The 20,963-nt window shown below is 36.4% G+C and overlaps 1 protein-coding gene across 1 annotated transcript; it reads right to left on the reverse strand.

The window, feature by feature from the left end:
• Window positions 1–3,449: 3,449 nt before the first annotated feature.
• LOC102869022 (arrestin domain-containing protein 3-like) lies at window positions 3,450–15,838 on the reverse strand. Its single transcript, XM_006885359.1, has 8 exons — window positions 15,340–15,838; window positions 11,569–11,650; window positions 9,620–9,767; window positions 8,374–8,476; window positions 7,569–7,825; window positions 7,096–7,258; window positions 6,671–6,825; window positions 3,450–4,924 (listed from the first exon to the last, which is right to left on the reverse strand). Exons 1-8 carry the CDS (start codon window positions 15,617–15,619, stop codon window positions 4,868–4,870), a joined length of 1,245 nt encoding a protein of 414 aa, XP_006885421.1. The 5' UTR covers window positions 15,620–15,838; the 3' UTR covers window positions 3,450–4,867.
• Window positions 15,839–20,963: the final 5,125 nt, after the last annotated feature.

Genomic DNA, 20,963 nt, shown 5'->3' on the forward strand with positions numbered 1-20,963 from the left:
GACAAGCACTGTGGCAATGGGACAATTAAACCAGACATTCAAGGGGGGCAGGGGAAGAATGAACTGGGGGGAGGGTAGAGAAATCAGTGCAACAATGAATTAATGAAAACCCAAAATCTCTGTAAATGTTAAACCTAGTAAAATTTAGTAATAATAAAGAAGGGGGGAAATGTAGATTTAAGTATAAAACAAAATCAAGCCATAAATATGCTTCAGAATTTAAAGCAGTGTCATCCCCCTCTCCATTCCCCTTACGGGCTCCAAATTCTCAATTCATGAAATTTGGGTTAGATATAGCTCAGCACTCATGAAAACAAAGTTATCTTTCAGTGTTTTCTGTTTTACTGTTCCATGGTGAACTCAAAACTTCTCAAACTTTGATATAAACACAAATAACTTATGGATTTTGTAAACAGGTAGATTCTAGACCAAATATTGGGTAAATTCTGATATTCAGTTTTTCATTTCCCAGCTGATACCCTTGTTGCTGTTTTGGACACTTGAAATTCTAAGAAGGTGGTGAACTCCTTTCTCCCTTGGAAAAGTGACTCTGAGAAATTAATTCCATGAGGCAGATGTGAGTCAGCCATTCGCCAACCAGAATTTTCTCTAAGTTATTAGGGTATTACAGATGATTTTTCATCTTCACTTATGGGATAATCTTACATAGTTCATCCAACATGAAAAGAATAATATGAAAATAGAATAAAAGATGAGAGAAAAAGAATGTATTTCCAGGGTTAATAGTAAATGCTATCAAGGACTTCTTTAAAGAACTCATGTAAAAAGATAATAAAGACTAAGATTATGACTGGACCAAATCATGGTATTTGCATGAGAGCTCTGGTGGCCTAGTGCATAGAGTTAAGGCAAGTAGTTCAAATTCACCAGCCTCCTCTGCTCCTCCCATCTGAAAATCTGCTGGAGGGGCAGCTATGAGTTAGTTGTGACTCAACAGCAATGAGTAACTTTTTTGATGTGCAAGTTGGACAAAGAATAAAGAAAACTGGAGAATCAATGGCTTTGAATTGTAATGTTGAACTTTGCTTAGTATGAAGTATATCATGGATTACCAAAAGAAAGCTTTAGAAGTGCAATCAAGGATAGTGAACCAAGGATAGTGAAACTTTGGGCATGTTATCAGGATAGCCAGTCCTTAGGACTGGTGAAAAGGTGGCAGTGCAAAAGACAGCAGAACCTTAAACAAGATGAACTGATACAGTGACTGCAACAACAGGCCCAAGCATAGTGGGGATTGTGAAGCAGCAGGATTGAACATCTGTTGTAGATAGGATCACTATGAAAGAGTTGAAGACACTATTTGGATCCCTGGAACCCTATGCGATTGAAATTGTTTTTCCTCTGAAAATCTACTGAATATATTGTGTTTTGACCTATTAAAATGCAAATCCACTGCATTCAAGTGAATTCTAATTCATAGTAAGCCCTATAGGCCAGGGCAAAATTACTTTATAGGGTTTCCAAAGCAGTGGTCCTTGGGGCTATCTTTTCTTTTCTTCCTCCTCCAGTTCTTGGCATATCGGGACAGATCAGTCCTTAAGAAAAAAAATATGCTGAGGAAGGTGGAGGGTGAGAGAGAGGAAGATACTTAATATGATGGATCAACTCGGTGACTCCAACATCGGGCTCAAGTATGTCAGAGATTTTAAGGATGGAGCAGAATAAGGCAAGATTCAGATCTGTTGTTCTTATGGTCAATCTGAATTGTAGTGGACTCAATGGAACAAAATAGTTCTTAGGGAAGTAGATGCCCACATTTTTCTCTTGAGTTCCTGTTCAAATTGGCTTATAAATGAGACCAAAAATACTACCAAACTTTACCAATTGCCATAACACTTAGACATTATTTTAGAAAGGAATGTATTCATCAGACATTATATGTATGACAGTAATCTGGAACAAGAAATCCATTACAGTGGGGACTATGATAAGGAAGAAGGCATGAGGAGGGAAGAAAATGTTCAACAATGAATGAAAACCCAACCTTTCTTTAAAACTTAGTGAGTTAAGTGAAAGAGTAATTAGTATTAAAATTTTTAATACATAAGTAATTTTCTTTGGTAGAAACCTATAGCCAGTTTTTATCCAGAATGGCTTAAACTTTAATTGTAGTGTATGCTTGTATATGTTACTGATAAAGATTCAAATAAAACTTCAAACTATTTTACAAAAAGGAAAACAAAACAAAACACTTTATTTTCCACAAAGAAGAGCAACAGGAAAAAATGAAATAATTTCCCACATAGTTCTTAAAACAGAGCCTACAAGGACATAGTCAGCACCAAATAAAAAAAGAGGGGGATTACAAAACAGCCATAGAATATAATCTATAAAGCAAACATTTAATATTGCACTTGGTTTTGCTAACATTTTGGATTTTACTTTTCTCAACTGAAAAATCAGGAATCTACCTTGAATACTGGAATACAACTGTGAGCCTCACATTTTATGTCAGGAATTGACCAATATTTAGTAAAGAGTAAAATAATGCCTTAATAAACATATATCCTAATGGAAAAAATGAAACTTTATTTTATAAAGTTTTATAAGTGAAAATTTTTATCACATTTTATTTTGTGATCCAGTGCCAATTATAATATTGGTCATTCTTGCTTCATGTGTTACTTATATAAGAGTACGTGGTTGTAAGTATTCCAATGCTATGCATATCAATAATTGTTCCCTAGTTAGTCAAACATGAGAGAAAAGGAGATTTTTTTTTTCTGACAATCCCCCCCAAACAAAAATAAAACCACCAAATGCCCTTTATGCCAAATATTCCATTAGCTTCTTTTGAGGGGGACATTCACAAAATGATTAACAGTAATAAAAAAATATTTCACCCCCATTTCCTTATTATTTAGTATTAGTTTGCTTACGGGAGCCCAAACCCTTTAACAGAATCACTTAAAACGCGATTCATTTTTACATTTGGGCTTTCTTCACCCTGTCAGCAGTTTTCAAACATGAATTATCTTCCATGTTTTCTTAAAGGCCACTTATGGAAAAGCCTATTAGTTTTGTATGAAGCTTTAAGACAGTATTTAAACCAGGTCAAGCACCAAGCCAGAGTTACTATTAATTTCAGCCACTTTATATTAACTGTGGGATTAAATGGCAGGATAGATGTTAACATCCATTTCACACACATGTTGTAATATCAGAGATGCCGGTTTTCACTAAAAATGTCAGAGCTCAATTTCTAATAAAAAAAAAAAAAGACACTTGATATCTTGCAAAATGTAATTACAAATGCTGGTATATTTATGAGCCAACTGTCAATCTCTTTAAAATAAATTCAAATTTGTTGATGGGATCACTCTTTCTTTGATATAGACATGATTATTTACATACATGCAGCATGTATAAACAATTATCTTTTGGATAAGGAGTGCTCTTGGAGGTTTAAGAAAAGGTCCTAACAGGGTAAAAAGTATTTTCATTAAAAAAAAAAAAATCTTAATTACCCCAGCACACATGGCACTTTTAATTTTGAATTTACACATTTTCAGAAAAAAACCCTGGGTTTTCATGCTGCCAACTTAATGACACTGAGCTCTCTAGTTATGACTTTAACATATTCTTGTTCATTAAAGAGCTTTCCTCCAGCAAAATTTTCAACATGTGTTAGAAGTAATGAACTCTGTTATGAAAAGAAATGCATTGTCCCTTACTTTCTCTGCTGATTAGAAACGTTTATACTTCCAAAATAAAAATAAAAATAATTCTTAAGAGCATCAGCCCTTCCCTCTGCTGGTGCCTGCCATACTGCCTTCCTTTAATTCTTAGCTCTGCTAATTCGTCTCATATGTATCATGATAAAAAGGGAATGTGGGTGGGTTATCACTTTTGTGTATGTCCCTTTTCCAAATTTCCCTCTCTAAAAAGCCAACCAAACAATAACAACGACAACAATTGAACAGAACAAAACAAAACAAAAAACAGTGCAACAAAACACAAATAGCATTCCAACAGTTTGGCAAGTGATGCGTTCACCTGAGATTAAGTGATTTTAGGCAGTCAGTAACAAAATGCTGCTTTGCTGAAATAGTAGAAAGGCAACAAATTCTTAAAAGAAACCAAGAAGGTATACAATCTTGACAAAGTCTCTTATTAGCTTCCTCCTCTCATCTTTTTTTCCACTCATCTGTTGCGTATCTACTACAGTAGGCTGCAAAACATACAGCAAGAAGGATTGGCTTGAAGGCATTTGATGTTTGTAAATAAATCCACAAATAGGATCCAAGCTGAAGAGGTGATACATGGTCAGCCTAGAAGGACAATTCTGAGCATGTGCATACGCAGGTAAAGTCCAGGCTATATTAAATAAAAAAAAAAGTCAGTGCGTATTTTGTTGGTTGTTTTTTTTTCCATGTTAAAAGTTTCTTCAAAGCTTTTCTTCTGTTCTTGTTGTGCTGGCCACAAACAAGTTTTAAAAGAGGATCAACAGTCTGGTGTAACTGGGGAGGGTGGGAAAGCTGTAGTGACATCGAACCGCACAATGTAAGCATTGAGCATGTGCAAATTTTCAAATCAAAAGAAGGACAACATCCCTCTTTTACAACATGGTATCTTGACACATATGACCATAGGCTAAGAAGACTGCTCTTAGTATGTGCCAGTTTTAAGAGAAAAGCTTAGATCTTCAAGCATGTTGGAGCAGTCTCAGAATGTTGCTGTTGGCTTCTAAAGCATGATCGCTGGTTGTTTCGTGTATTTGCCATTTTTTTCTGGGCAAAAGCAATTCCACTTCCTCTGAAAACGTGTCTCCAAGATACTTCCTCTGTCCTCAGCCAGGAAGAGATAGTTCGGAACCCATATCAACTTGATTTAAACAAGTATTCGTTCAACGAGAGGGGCATGATGGTCTATCTTCTGTTGACTGGTCAGGGTTTGGATCAATCTAGAAAGAAATGAGAATAATTAAGAAAATAGAAAATAACTCACAGTTTGAATCCTAGTTAAGAACACAGACCACCTGGCTGCAAATTATTTGTGCTCAATTATTACCTTTCATCTCAGATGTGTTTTGTGGTGAAGAAAAAGGTGCTGATTTACTTATAAAATGCCAGATACTCATTCAGTACAATAATACTTATAAAGGTACGCCAAAATAGTTTTCTATTTCACAAAAACCAACAGTAAAATTTTATCAGAAAATGGAAATGTTTACTTATCCTGGTGGTGGCTATGTGACCTAGTAAACTCATAGGTTTAATATATAGATCTAAGGGTCTTTTTAGTATCTCTCTAGAGACATTTTTCCTGACCATTGTTGGTTCATTTGAAAATAATTTTGTAACAAATGTCAGGTGAGTGAAACTTATTTTGCTATTCATTTAAAATGTATGTTGTATAGCAAGAATACTCAAATTAAGGAGAAATAATTGACTTGATAAGACAGACAAAAAGTCAGGGGAAAAAAATGTTACAGCAAAATCTTTTACAAGTGGCAGAACTGATGTTTTTGGTACCCAGAATAAAATTTATGAATTGAGATAAGATAGGAAAAATTATGTCTAAAGATTTTCAAAGAACAAATTCTGAATATCCAATTAACAAAAAGTGGATCTCATATTAACTGCATCCAAAAGAAAATAAATTCTTCTAGTCATAGTGCTGGAAAAAATAAAGAATTCCTTTTCTGTCTAAATTGCAGTAAACAATAGAAAACCAATTTATTCTGTGCTTTTTTTTACTCAAATCACAATAAAAAAGTTAATATAAAAGTATTTTGGTATTAACCTAAAACTTAGGCCAACTTTAAAGCTTTTTATAATGTGAACTATACCTATGTATTAATTTTTACATTTCCTTAAATTCCTAGGTCCCTTGTTCCAACTCATTTCCTTTACACAAACTTCCAGTCTAGACTGCTTTACTATTTGAGGACTAGTTATTTCTTAATGTTGTCACTTAACAGTCACCTCTTCAAAGAAGTACTTTTGGACTCCTACGGCCCAGTAAATGGATCCTCATACTGTGTAACTTTAATATTGCTATGAATAATTTACTTCAAACTTGAAATTTTCTCAAGTAAAATGATTTAAACACAGTAAGGTGTAATTGCCACAAATGAAATGAAAATAATCTAATAGCACTGAAATGTTTTTAAGATGTTTTCATAAATATACTCACTCTCTCTCTCTATAGATATATCTTTTACAATATGTAAGAATTGAGAATAGACCAGTTTTTTTACTATATAAATGCTCGCAAGAATTCCAACTATTTTTATTGATGCTTTAAATGAAGAATTCTTTCTTTAAATATGCAATTATTTCACCATGAAGTTAGATCAATCCAATTTCTTCAATAAGATAACTAAATATTTTTGTGTAAAACTTAGTTACTTTAGGTTAAATCTATTGTGCTACAAAGGTGGGTGGTTTAAATGTACCAGGCACACTGTGAGAGAAAGATGGGTAATCACCTCTTATGCAATTTACTGCCTCTGGAAACCTGGAGAGTCAGCTATGGATCAGTTCCTACTTGCTGATACACAAGAACAATCTTTCTAAGTTTTTCTTATTTGCTGTCCTGGTTTGTTTTTCACAAAAATCAAGATATAAGTATGTGAAAAAAAAATGTACAATGCTGTTTTCTCAAGAGAACCAGCCTTTTTTACACTTGTGAAGTTTGTGCTTACCTCTGAATAAAGAGGTGGAGGCAAGAATCTGAACTCCTGGATATATGCAAACAATGGTCCTTGAAGTGCTCTCTCAAAGTCATCACAAGCACTGCCTGGTACAAGATTATTCCGCCTTTGTTCCTCTGTTACCACTTCTGCATAACTTGGTGGTGCTGTAGGAAAAAGATACACGCAATTCGAACAGCATGTTCTTATGCATGTCAAAATATACAGAATAATAGGTATTAAAAAGAAGTGTCAAGGTAAAATAGTATTTGTTGATTAAAACTAGCGAGACATACTTGAGCGATATATTAGGGGCACATCTATTCACTTTTTAGGGAAAAGATACATGTTTTTCTGGGGTCACATATATCAGAAGCCAAACTATGTTCTTAAGAAGAGCAATAAGGAATTGGTTTAGATGTGTATTATCAAATTACCTTCAGGTCTTTCGGGTAGGGATAAGCCAAGCCAGTTCATATTCATGCTACATTGACTGCTCACACTTGAGGTTCTACTACCAAATGGATGTAGAGGAATAGTACCGATGACAAGTGGCAAATTAAGAAATAAATCCATAGCTCCAGGAATATCCACATATACCTAAAGAGTTAAAGGATATAGTAAATGTAAAGCATCAAATGCTATTTCCTTTTTAAAAATGAATAACTCAATTTTAATGTTATTTTAGGATGTCATTTACTTCATTATTTAGATATATCTGATAGACAAGAAAATTTTCTCCATTATATAGTAGAATACAGTATGTTTACATATAATGTAAACTTTCTAATTATAATGTATACTATATAACTTATTGCTACATGTAAAAATACAAAAAAACAGAAACTGAATTTAAAATGTTATCTTTGCAAGCTTAGGACTTTAAAACAACCTTTAAACTGATACATACCATTAGTGAATATTCTACACGAATGATACTACAGTCAAGAATAGATGGAGAAACTGGTGGAATTTTCAGTAATTTGCCATTCCACGTCTCTGTTTTTCCAGATGATAATGACTCCCCTCGTAAATTAGCCACAAGCTGTTTTACTTCCTTCATTTTCCCTTTGGCATAGAAGGCCTGTGTTTGGTAAATGGCTGCCTTTGGCACCACCATTCGGGAAGAGCAATTCTCAATCTCAGCAAATATCTGAATTGATTCACCTAGACAATGAAAATAAATAATGTTAAAAACTATACATGTATACAAAATCATTAAACTGACAAATGTATTACTGTATATATTTTCACAGTTAACACAAATTAAAAATGCAGATTCTTAAACTACAAAGTCAACCAGACGGTAAGTGTAACTACATGTTCTCTGACATTCTCACTGTCATCAAGTTAGAATTGACTCATAGTTGACCCTCCAAGGGGGTTTTCAACACAGGAAATTGTTCATCTTTCTCCTGTGAAGCAGCTCGTGGATTCAAACCACTGACATCTGAGTTCGCACAAAACTCCTTAGGCACTAGGCCATCAGAGTTAGGAATGATAAGTAACTATAACTATAAAAATGAACTACTCATGTATAGTAACTATTTGATGAAATAATATCCCAAATTATAAATGGAAATTTGATAATCACATTCATGTTATATCACCAAGAATACTGTATTATGTCTGCATTTAGTAGAACTATTACACATTTATACACAAAAGCTAAAGAAAGATTTGTAGTTTCTGGTGGGAATCTGTTACTCACATACCTGGGGTATAGCCCTTCCTTTCAATTTTGGCACTTAAGGATATTGGGCCTGAGGTACAGAACCAGCAACAGAGAGTCTTTTCTTTTGTGCCTGCTTGGGGTGACTGCAAGAAATAAATTTAGAGAAAAAGATTAGTGCATAAATTGGAACAAGTAAGAGCATTCTAAGATACACTATATTCTTGGGAGAATTTTAAATTAACATTTTTTGTGTTTTTGTGAATCTTTATCTTCTTACCAAATTGCTTGTTACTTTTGTCTTAGATATAAATTTCTATTGAAGTAAAAGGGATATAGAGGGTAATTATCATATCTCATAAATATTATTTTAGTCAATACTGTTTACATATATAGAACTTTCATTTTATTGTACTTTGTTGACAATGCCTTCTTTTTAAATTCAAGGCTTGTGGCAAGCATTTTCTCTGTTATTAGTTACTCACTTTACATCTCTGTGTCACTTTCTGGCAATTCTTACACTACTTAATAGATATAGTATAAGCGTAACTTTATTATCTACTGGGAAAACAAACATTCTTCCTTTATTTACTGGAGTTACTGGGAATTGAAGTTTTTCTGAGGTATACTTATAAAGCAATTCAAAATAAATTAATCAAACAAAAAAACCCTATCCACATATCTTTAAAAAAGGCAACAACCACCGTTGGTTATAATCTCAATGTTAAAAATTATTAAGAATATGAATGTCATTATTAGAAAAGGGAAAGCTCCTCATTGTTAAACTTAATTCCTATTTGCTTTTAAGATGTTTTTTGTTTAAACCACGTAATTCTGAAATAATTTCACAAAAAAAATAATTAAAAACAGAAATTTCCTACATGAAAGTTATAATCTCCCCATCAGTTGACAACTATCCCTATATTGGAATAATAAAATAAACTACAAAATAAAATTATCTTTAAAATGATTGTTGTACAGTAATATTACTGTTCCTTTTACTGAAATTAACCAGGGAACAGATTTCTTTTTTGTGTTGCTGTTACTTTCTGAATAAGAGGGAAGTTCTACAATGTACAGATCTTATTTACTTAAAATTACTATAATATCAGAAAATTTGAGCACATTATTTCAATAATTTGAGTGCTTTTGATGGCATTTAGAAATTGTTAATTTATAAAATCTAAGAGTCATTATTTTAAAGCTATTAAGGTTATGTAAGTTTTGACTGATTATTCTTTTGCATTAAATGCCGAAAAGAAAGAATGAAGAATTCAATCAATTCTTACCAGTAATGAAGGAGTGTTGATATCTATATGCTCAAAGACTGTAAATTCCTTCTTTAATTTTACTGGTAGAAGCCAAGGCCTGTGCAATTCGGCTTTCACCCAATAGCGCACACTGCCATGTCGGCCTTCGAATGAGGTAGCAAGTGGTCTGTGTAGAATATAAAGGTCAACATATTAATTGTATACCTCTTTCTAATAATTACATAGTAAGTCAGCATAGCAGTGTTATACTTTGTACTGTTTAAATGCCAATGAGGTATAAACACAATTTTAAGTTTCCAAAGGGATAAGTCATTGGGGAAAAAACTTTTCAATTAAACATTTATATAGTTAAGTATTACAGAGAATCTGCTTTAAAAGTGTGAATATAATTCTTTTAAAATAAATAGAGGCTAGTTTTAATGCTAATGGCAAAATATGAAAACTTACAAATTAACAATTCTTTAAAAGATCAAGAACTTAATATTACAGTGTTCCACTTCTCATTAGATAGAAACTATTACCTCTTTTTATACTGACTCCCTCCCCTCCATTTTTAGATTCTTCCACTTTAACAGAGAAAAAAATGCTGTAGTTCAAATCTCTAACAAATTATCTTTGTCTTTGAAAGTATTCAGGCTCAATGTGTATTCTATCAGTAGACCAGGGAGCTCTGGTGGCTTAGTGGTCATGAGTTGTGCTGCCAACACAAAAATATGTGGATCAAATCCATCTGCTACTCTGTGGGAGAATGATAGGCAATTTCCTCCTATGCGATTTACTGCCTCTGAAAACCTGCTAGAGGGTCAGCTATGACAATACATAAAAACATCCACAGACTAAGTGTCTTTCTCTCAAAAAGCAGATTAAGACATTATATTAAGAGTTAGGCTCTGAAGTAATATTGTAGCTAGAATACTACTACATAAAATACTAATTTATAAATTCTGAACACATAACAACTCAGTATCCAAATTAACAAATCTAAAATTATGTACATTTTAGCATTTGATAAATTCTTATGCAGCCTTAGCACAAGGGCCTCTTACAGAGTTTTAAACCTGTTAAAGGCATTACCAAATAAAGTTTGAATGGTCTCTTTTAACAATATAACTTTTTATTAATAAAAGTACCGTTTTCCTTTCATACTAGATTTTATAAGTTTCATGTTAAAAGCATCTCTAAAGAATGTTTCCTTTTAAGGCCAGGTCATACATAGTATTTATTTTGTGACCTTCCCAAAAGCTTTTCACACAGGAAAGTGTGAATTCGAATCAAAAGAAGACCAATTATAAATGGAGGATTGATTTTATGATTTCAGTTTCTAACTTAACTGTTACTGTTTTAGAGTCAGCAGAAAAGCTGAACATGGAAATTACTACACTAGAGATTTAATGTGTTTTCTCTTTTCTGAAAATGCTGAGTGGAAATAAACTACATATTTACAAAGCAAGTATTATATGCTTTAGCATCCTCATTCATTCATGTTAAATGAAACACTATAGTCACGTATTAAAGATTGCATGTAGCACTGCAATCCCAGAGGAACACGGTTCGAATCCACCAGATGCTCTGCCGGAGAAGGAGGCGCAATATCCTCCTGTACCAGTCAGATCTGATTTGACGGTACATGTACACAAAATTAAAAAAAAAAAAAAAAAAACCAACAAAAAAACAAACACAAGGATTGCATGTGTTTTCGGATAGAGCATCAAGTTTTGCTTTCTAGAATTTTGCCATGCTAGATAAAAAATAGCTTATGAATGTTTTGTATGACTGTTTATTCTCTTTAAAATATTTTTTTTCCCCTTTACGTATGACTGTTTTTTTTTCTTTAAAATAATGAAAAGGGGTTTTTCCTTAAAGGGAAAAAAAAAAAAAGTGTAACCTAGAATATTCAATTTTTTTAAAAAGAAGTACTTTTAAAACTATAGCTATTTATGAACCATGCCTATTCCTATGACACTTACGTCTGTGGAAGCTCAAAGCTGAATGCATATTCATGCCTTCCTGAATGAATAGTGTTGAAGCCTTCTTCGGAATTATCATCATCTAAAACAGTCAAAAAAAGAAAACAAAAACCAAAGGGAATGTTATTAAGCTCTGACACTGTTCTGATGATTACAAAATTTATCCGTCTAAGAGGATCCGAATTTTAATCTCAACTATCATTTTGATTCTATTTGTACAGCAGGAATTATATATATATATATTTCTTTTCTTAAAAAGCCACGAAATAACCCAAATTGTAGTCTTTATGTCAAAGACTAGTATCTGACCAACAAAAAGGTCTCCACCTGTGTACCAGTATGCTATGCTCAAAAGGTATGCGTATTGCTCATTTAAACCTTTTTAAATGTCCATTTTGGAGAAAAGATTCCCCAAATGTGAATAACATAACTTTATAACTAAACCACTAGAAGCTTTCAAATAGCTGGAGTTATTTTAAAGTCAGTTTCACACCTAAAATCACTGAACCTAAAATGCCAACATTCAAAAGTTTTTAAATTTTATTTCTTAGCCACAGCTGAACATATACTAGACAATTACTAAAGCCAGGATTTAAAAGATGCCTGCTTACTGGGAAACAGTATCCCATATCCTCCAAAAAATAAGCTGTTTCCAACTGCTGGGGGGTGGGGATATCTCAATTTCTTTTGGTCAACTGCATTATTTTTTGCTTGTGTACAAGCAAAATGTTATGGCCGCAGAATTCTAGATTTTTAAAGGCCGTTTTAACGTTCTGTACTAGAAATCATACTCTTTGGTCATATTTATCTAGTTTTCTCAAAGTAGAGGCCTTCAAAATTAACCAGAAGAGGAATAAAGACTAAGATCATTTAACTCCCCGCAAACTTGGAATATACACCACAATCTATGATGCATCTATGTCGCTGAACCATAAGAGAGAAAAAACAAAATAGTTAGAAATGTTGATTTTTATTAAAAAAAAGGTGATTAATTTACACGCTAAGTATTATTTTCCTTGTCTCATGTGTACATCCCGTTAATTTATTTCTGCACCCAAAACTGGCTATTGACTTGGGGGGGGTCATTTAAATCCTCTCCCCTCGAAGGCACCCAAAGTTTGCCTTCCTGTCCCTTTCTTCCCTTCTAGCTTCCTTTTTGTGCCAGCTCAGCAGTCTCATTGAAGCGAGCTGCGCGGCCGCGCGGTGGTAAACAAGTGCCGGGCTGTCAATCAAGAACTAGACCGGAGCAGGAGAGGACCGGCCTAAACCGGCGCGAGCAGATCCCAGCCGGCCCGCCCGCGCGCCGCCGTCGTCCGCGCGCTATACATACGGCATATGTAGCGCGGCGCTCGTACCCGAGCGCAGCCTAGCCTGCTCAACAGGGGGCGGGGCCAGCGCGCGGCAGCGCTTCCGCTTTACACGCCCCAGCCGGCGACCGGTTCGATCTGGCTCGGGCCACCCTGACACCTTTACCGTCTGCAACCGGGAAAGCTGGGAGGTTTTAAGGGGGTGGAGGCGGCGATGATACCAAGAGACAATGGCGGAAGGGCGTAAGAGCTGCTTCTAAAATCCAGACTTTAGTCTTAATTAGCATTTCATCTTTCTCCAGTCAAATCTAGGTAGCCAGTCTGTGGATTTGCGTAATTGGGCTACACTTTGATTCAGCTTAGAGGATAACAACTTGTAGACAAGCCACACTTGCACTGAGGGGGGCTCCTGCTACGTTACCTACCCCACCTCTGAATAGGATTTCCTGTTAGGAGTTGCATTCAAGGCCATTCAGCACCTTTAAAGTAACCAGAAGCTATCCCCTATCAATTTGATAAATGTGGAATTAAATTTTTTTTCGGTGTCCCCAGAAAGTGAGCGAGAGGGGTGATTAAGTAACATAAACCCAGGGTGCCTCCAAATGCCCGAGAGGGCTGCGAATAAGGGCGGAGGCAGCCCCTCTGGAAGGACCTTTCCGGCGCACGCCGGTTCCAAGCCTCGCCCTAGAGCCCACTCTCCCCATCCGCCCGCGCCCAATCCAATCAGCGCCTGGCATCGCCTTAGCAACAGGCTAACAAACCCGGCTCCGCCTATCGCAGGCTGCCCGAGGCGGGGTTTCAGTTACCAGGCTAGTCTGAGAGGTCCCAGTTTTAAGTCATTGAAACTATTCCAAGCTAAACGCTCGTCCACACTTTGCAGGGGTTAGGGAACATCTTGGTGTGGGTCACGAAGTTTTTGTCATGGAATCATAGTGCAACTCATTAAATTGCATTGGTCTCTATACTGACTGTTTTATTTTCCCCTATTGGGAGTTGTACAACTCCTTAAGGAATACCCCCCCCCACCCTTTTTGTTCCCTTCCATCCATTTTATGAAAGGCTGCAATCTTCTAAAAGGTTCACACAAGCAAACTCGAGTATCAGCAAATACTAGGGCTGTCACTAGGCACTTGCATTATGTATCACTGTTAATTAATGCTTGGAGAGATTAATGAGCAATTTTCGGATGCAAACTACCTACGTATGCTAGTGAGATTCATATTTAAAAAATAATCTCATTTTGTTTTCAAAAACAATCTATTAAAGCTCCAACTCAAATCATACTTAATTTGTACACTTGCGATAGTTCAATTAGCACTTAGCTAAAGATGTATTTTCTTGTAAATGAAAAAGGTAAAATTATATTTATGAAAGATCGTCAATATCTGAATCAAGTGCTGCATAAAAAAGGAGAAGCACCAAAATTACATAACCAGTTTTAACATTATATTCTTCTTGGGCTAGGAATTAAGTCATCGCCACCACCTGACGCGTGTAACCAATCTGCTGAGAGCAGAAGGAGCGCCCCTCCTCACCACCCCCCAGAACTGGTCCGAAACAGGATTGAACCGCTTCTAACAAAGGGTGGAAACTTAGAAAAACAAGCTTAGAGTCGCCTATATTTCCACAATGTAACCATTTAAACAATAGATAGGGGCTCTCAGGTCCCCCTTCTCTCTTTGACAACCCTTCATCTCCCTTTTCGAACCAAAAATCAAATCCAATGTGCCGAATACTTTTCAATTCCAATTGACTGGCACAGGTTTCATTGAATGTACGTTCCAAAGTTACACATAATGTTGGGAAAAGAAAATGACTGACCTCAAATGACTGTTAAAGCTGACTTTCAACCTTTCATAATGGTAGATATTGCCCTTTAAAATAAAGAGTGCTTGATGTAGATTTCGAAAGGATTTGTTTAGAATAGGGCAAAACCCCACACACACGTGCGGTGTTGATACCATATGTCAAAATAAGCCATGGGAAACCCTTTCTTAAAGAACAATGATCAATCTTTAAAGTCTTCTGCGTGTCATTATTAATAATGAAATGTAGCTATTGCACACTTTGAAATACTCCATGTCTTCATTGAAACTCAGTTTTTTTGAGCTAAGGCTGTAACGTGAAAGGACCGAGCTGCAGCTTTTAGCAATTCACTTGAAAATAAACTAGAAATATTCCTGAACAGGACTGAAGCAGAATTTCTAAGTAAGGTGCAGTCCATTATTGCAAGTGCGTACTAGAGGTAGTTGAATTAAGTGCAGTTTGCAGTCACTTTGCAGATGTCTGCATGCATTATGGCCAATACACGATAAATGTCAAGGAGAACCCCAATCTTCTAACTTTGCTAGCCTTTATCAAACTGCTATGTGTTATGTTAGAAACACAATTACAGACAAAAAAGAAAAAAATACTTTCCCAAAGAAAACAAATCTAATGACTTATGATTAATAGAAAAACTTACCTCTTTCGTGCCCAATTAAGATGTCTTTATGGTTGAAATATTCTACTTCTTCAGTGTAATTCTGTGTGTAGGCAGTATTGGAGCCGGCGTTTCTAGATTCGGTCCAGCGTACTTTCGCATGTCCTCTTGCATGAATTTTAAGAGATTTTACTCTGATTTCCCCAGTAACTTCTAAATTCACCCTTCCTGAGACTGTATCCCCACTAGAATACACAGGGACATTGCTGTCATTAAGACAGTCAAAGCTTATTGTCAAACTCTTAACCTTTCCCAGCACCATGGTTATAACAAAATCTATAAAAATATAATGTAAGACCAAAAAAAAGTCAAGATTTCACATAAAATGTGATCTTCACTGAACAGTGATCGATGTCTCTGCCGTGCAAAATGCTTGCAGGCAAGATCAGCGATTCCTTACAAATAGTTCATTGAGATTTCTTAAAAAGTCAGGGCAGCAGAAAGGCTGCTGCTCCGCGCTGCTGCTAATCTCACTGGTCTCGGTACAAAGACGGGCGGCTGAAGCCTGCCAGCTCACTTTAAGAGCAGCTTTGTGGAAAAACAACCCCAGTGCGCACGCGCACGCCGCGACTGCTGTCCGCCCTCTTTGCGCGCCCCCTCCCGCGCGCTTGGCTCGCTCCCTTGCTCGCTCGCGGGTACAGTAGGTGTCGAGTTGGGGAAAGAAGACACTGGGGCGGCTGGGAGGCTGAACCTGACTTCTCTTCATTGAGGGCTCCTATTGGTAGGCTGACTACCGTAAACCTTGATATCGCGATCTCCTTCCAGAGCACACTTTTATGAAGAAGATAATGGCAGAGGGGGCCTTTAAAGGACATGGGTTGGGTGGGGAGTTGTCTGCAAAGCCAACTAAGGATAAACTGCTGACTGACCGGCTCATAGCGTGCTTTACCGGCACTGCACGGTTTAGTAAAAAGTGATGGTGTGAAAGGAGATGGAGGAAGGGTGAAACCGGTTGGGCAAGCGTCTGGTTACCCGGCATACTCTAACGAATTTCCAAAGAGAACCTAATTAAAAAAGACAAGAATTACTGTTCAAAGACATGAACATTTTTTACTTGGAAGGGGTGTTTTGGTTTTTTATTCCAGTGTTTTGTAGACAGGGAGTCGAGGTCAAAGGAATATGGAAGGATCAAGGAAGAGAAGCTGGTACAACTTAAAAGCTTTTGCTTTCTCTTCAACCGCATTCTCCTCCATATCCTAATTAGTAAGGGGGAAAAGCAGCAAAATTGTTTTTATGATGACGACGGAGGAACAAGGGTTGACCACTACCTAGAAGAAAAAACAGTGTTTAAGTCTTTTTATTTAAAGACACCACTTACAACTAGTTTTGCAGGGTGTAACATGATTTAGACTCCTGTGTTCAGAGGAGTAATAGAATTGGACCTAAAACAGTACCACCTTCTAAATGGCAGCATGACATAGTGGTTTCGCTGACATGTTGTTTACAAGAGGATAGAAAAATCTGTTAGGAATTTGTTCAGCACAAAAGATGGCCTTTCAAAAGCACGATGTGATATTTGAAAATGGAGCTTAATTCTGCAAAGTATTTCAGTTTTCAACTGAGTCCCTTGAACTGTTCAACGTGATGATTTTCTTGTCTTGAAAATTGTGAATGTCTTGGTAAAAAATAATAGAATTATTCTAGGATTCAAAGCATAACAGCAAGCAGAAATGCCTTATAATAGAGGGGGAAATGACCAAATACCCTTTGTAGGGTTTTTTTTTTTTTTTTAGCTCCGCACGTTTAAGTACTTAAACTTATTTTTTCAAATATTAGGTTCATAGGTTGTAATCAACCAATTCATCTGTTTTAGGAGCAATTTTAGTTGACAAGGCAGTATCTTAAAATGAAGATACGTAGCATAGAGTACACATATACATATTATTGGACAAAAAAATGGGAAATATATTTATTATCTCTGCTAGATTTTAGATTGCTTTCTTAAAATTATTAATTTGTGTATTTATTGTCCTTTTTCCCCCTCTTGGTTGACACCTGGTGGAAGTTTAAGTTAAAATACTTAGGCCTCTACAGTCTATGAGAACAGATTCTACCAGTGTTTTCTCGCCATCTAGTGGTAAATTTCTTGAATTTGCAAAAATGTCAGCTTGTTTCCTCTGCTGGTGGAAGTCTAAAATGGTGTAGCCAAGATGGAAAGTAGTTGGCTAATTGCTTAAAAAGTTGAAAATAGAAATGCCATTTGACCAGGCAGTTTCACTACTAGGTAGATATACTTGTTGTTGTTGTTTTGTGTCATCAAGTCGTCTGCGACCATAGCGACCCTATGTAAAGAAGCTCTGAAGCCTGCCCTGTCCTGAGTCAGTCTCACTAATTCTGACACACCAAATCCCATTGCTCCACTTACTCTATCAATCCATCTCATCCAGGGTCTTCCTCTCTTGTGCTGTCCCTCCACCTTTCCAAGCATGATGTCCTTCTCCAAAGACTGGTCTCTCCTGACCACGTGCCCAAGCTATGTGACACAGAGCTTCAAAATCCTAGCCTCCAAGGAGAAACTTGCTTTCATTCTCTCCAAGGCAGACCAATTTGTTTTCTTTTTTTAATAAATTTAGTTTGTTTATTTTGTAATTTGTTTTCTTGATGGTTCACGGGATATTCAAGACTCTTCTCCAGCACCACAATTCTAAGGCCTTGATTCTTCATCTGTCATCCTTAGTCATTGTCTAGCTCTCTGATGCATGATGTATATATATACATACACACACATACAACTACCTATGTTCATTGTAGTAGTATTTAGTATATCAAAGAGGTGGAAACCCACCCAAATAGATGACTGGATCAAGAAACCTAGTGCATTAACACAGTACTGTTGTTCATAGTGACTTCATAAACAATATCTAAACCTTACCATAATCTGTGTCATCCTTATCATCTCAGATATATTTGAGCACATTGTTACAGTCACTTAAGTGGCAATCCGTCTCTGAAATTATTCCTTTTCCACTGATCCTACACCTTTCCAAGACTGATGTCCTAGCAGTATGTCCACTGGAGTACCGTTGTTATGTGCTGTTGGGTCAGCTATGACTCATAGGGACGACCTGTGCTTTCCTCACCAACTCTGGACACACTTGAGCCTATTGTTACAGACACTGTCAATCCATCTTGCTCAGGGACTTCCCTCTCTTGTGCTGACCCTCTACGTGACCAAGTAGGATGTCTTTAAGAACTGGCCCCTTCCAAAGTATATCAGTTGGAGTTTTTGCCATCCTTACCTCCAGTGAGCACGCTAGTTGCTCTTTCTTCAAGACAAACCTGTTTGTTCTCTTAGCAGTTGATAGGATATTCAGTACTCTTCTCCAGCAGCACAACTCAAAAACATCAATTCTTCTTCTGTCATCCTTAGTCACTGTCCAACTTTCAGATACGTAGCATTAATAGTAAAGTGTATGACTCATAATAATCCTATGAACAGCTGACCTGAGACTTGTCATTGCTGTGCCATTCTCATCATCTCTCACACTTGAGAACCTATTGCTGAAGTCATCTTGTCAATACATCTCTTTTGGGGTCTTCCTCTCCTTCAGTGACCTTCCATCTTTCCAAATGTGGTGTCCCTTTCCAAGGAGTAGCTTCACCTAGCAACATGTCCGAAGGATGAAGGATGAAGCTTTGCCATCTTTGTGTCCAAGGAGCACTCTGGCTGCACTTTCTCCAAGACATATCTGTCCTTTTAGCAATCCATGGATATTCAGTAATAATCTTGTCCAGCACCACAATTTAAAGACATCATCTCTTATTTGTCATCTTTGTTCATTGTTCAGATCTCTGATGTAGAGCAGGTGATTGAGAAGACAATGGCTAAATCGCACTCACCTTATTTTTCAAACTAACATTGTTCCTCATCATTTTGGAAAGATACCTACTTGAGAGTGGACTTACCTAACATGGTATGTCTTGATTTCCTGACTGCTGGTGCCAATGGTGTTGATTGTTGATCCAAGCAAGATGAAATAATTGACAGCTTCAATTCTTTCTCCATCTATCAAAATGTTGACTGTTGGTCCTGTGGTAATGACTTTTGTTTTCTTAATGTTAAGATGTAACCCATACTGAAGGCCTTAAAAAAGGTCTTTAAAAAAGGTTGACCTTTTTTAAACACCATTTTTGTTTTTATAACTGAGATTTTAATGAAAGTTTATAGAAAACGTCAATTTCCATTCATTTCATTGGTGCACATTTTCCACTCTGCCCCCCTTCCCCAGTTTGCTTTTCTCTTTCAAAAAAATTCTGTCACTGTTGTACAACCTCCCCACCCCATCCACTTTACTAATGTAGCTTTTATTCTGGACTGTTGTCATGCAAATAATACCTAATAATATATTCCTTTTAAGCAGTTCTATTCATCATCTGTTTCAATGCAGTGTACATTATTTATCTCCTCTTTTCTTAATTTCCCTCCACCCCCCACGTCAGTCCTGTTTTATAACTTTGGCATTGTTCAGAATTTGTCCTTTTGTGGTTTTTTGTTTGTTTGTTTTATTAATTTTAATGAATGTTTACAGAGATTTTGGATTTCCATTCATTCATTGTTGCGCTTTTCTCCCTGCCCACCACTCCCCTGCAGTTTGCTCTTCTCTTTGAAAAGTGAAAGAGAAATTCTTTCATCGGTATGCAATCCCCTCCTCCAGCCAGTACACTCCACTATGCAGCCTTCATTCTGGACTCTTGTTATGACCATAATACCTAATCATATATCACTTTTAAACTGTTCTCTAGCTCATCTGTTTCAATGCAGTCTACATAATTTATCCAATTTTTCTCAGTCTCACCCCAACCCTGATGTCAGTCCTGTTCTACAACAGTGGCACTACCCAGAATTTGTCCTTTTGTGACTGAGATATTTCACTCAACGTAATGCCCTCCAAGGTCACCATTTTGTATAATATTTCATGAGTTCCATGTTTTTTTTAATAATGTATAGTATTCCATTGTGTGAATGTACCACAGCTGCTCTGTCTGTTTGTTGATGGGCACTTGGGATGTTTCCATCTCTTTGCTATTGTGAACAATGCAGCAATAAACATGGGTGTGCATATATCTATTTGGGTGGCAGTTCTGATTTCTGTAGGGTATATTCCCAGTGAGTTGCAAGCAACTCGATGGCACATAACAACAACAACATATTCCCAGTAGAGGAATTACTGGGTCAAATGGTATTTCAACTTGCAACTTTTTGAGAAAGTGCCATAATGCCTTCCACAGTGGATGCACCATTTTACACTCCCACCAACAGTGGATAAAGGTTCCAGTTTCTCCACAACCTTGCCAGCATTTGTTTGCCGCTCTGTTGAATTTTGCTCTTGTTACTGGGGTGAGATGATATCTCATAGTTCTTTTGATTTGCATCTCTTTTAGAACTAGGGGTTTTGAACATTTACTCATGTTTTTGTTTGCCATCTGAATTTGCCATGTCTTCTTTAGTGAAGTATCTGTTCATATCCTGTACCCATTTTGTAATTGGGTTGTTTTCCTTTATCTTGTTGTGTGTGATCCTCGAGAATTCTATACATTCTAGATATGTCACTTGTCAGACATGTCATTACCGAATATTGTTTCCCAGTCTGTGGCTTTGCTTTTTA

The sequence above is a fragment of the Elephantulus edwardii genome, unplaced genomic scaffold (genome assembly GCF_000299155.1).
Source record: "Elephantulus edwardii isolate Elephantulus edwardi_28Jun2011 unplaced genomic scaffold, EleEdw1.0 scaffold00043, whole genome shotgun sequence".
Taxonomy (NCBI): Eukaryota; Metazoa; Chordata; class Mammalia; order Macroscelidea; family Macroscelididae; genus Elephantulus; species Elephantulus edwardii.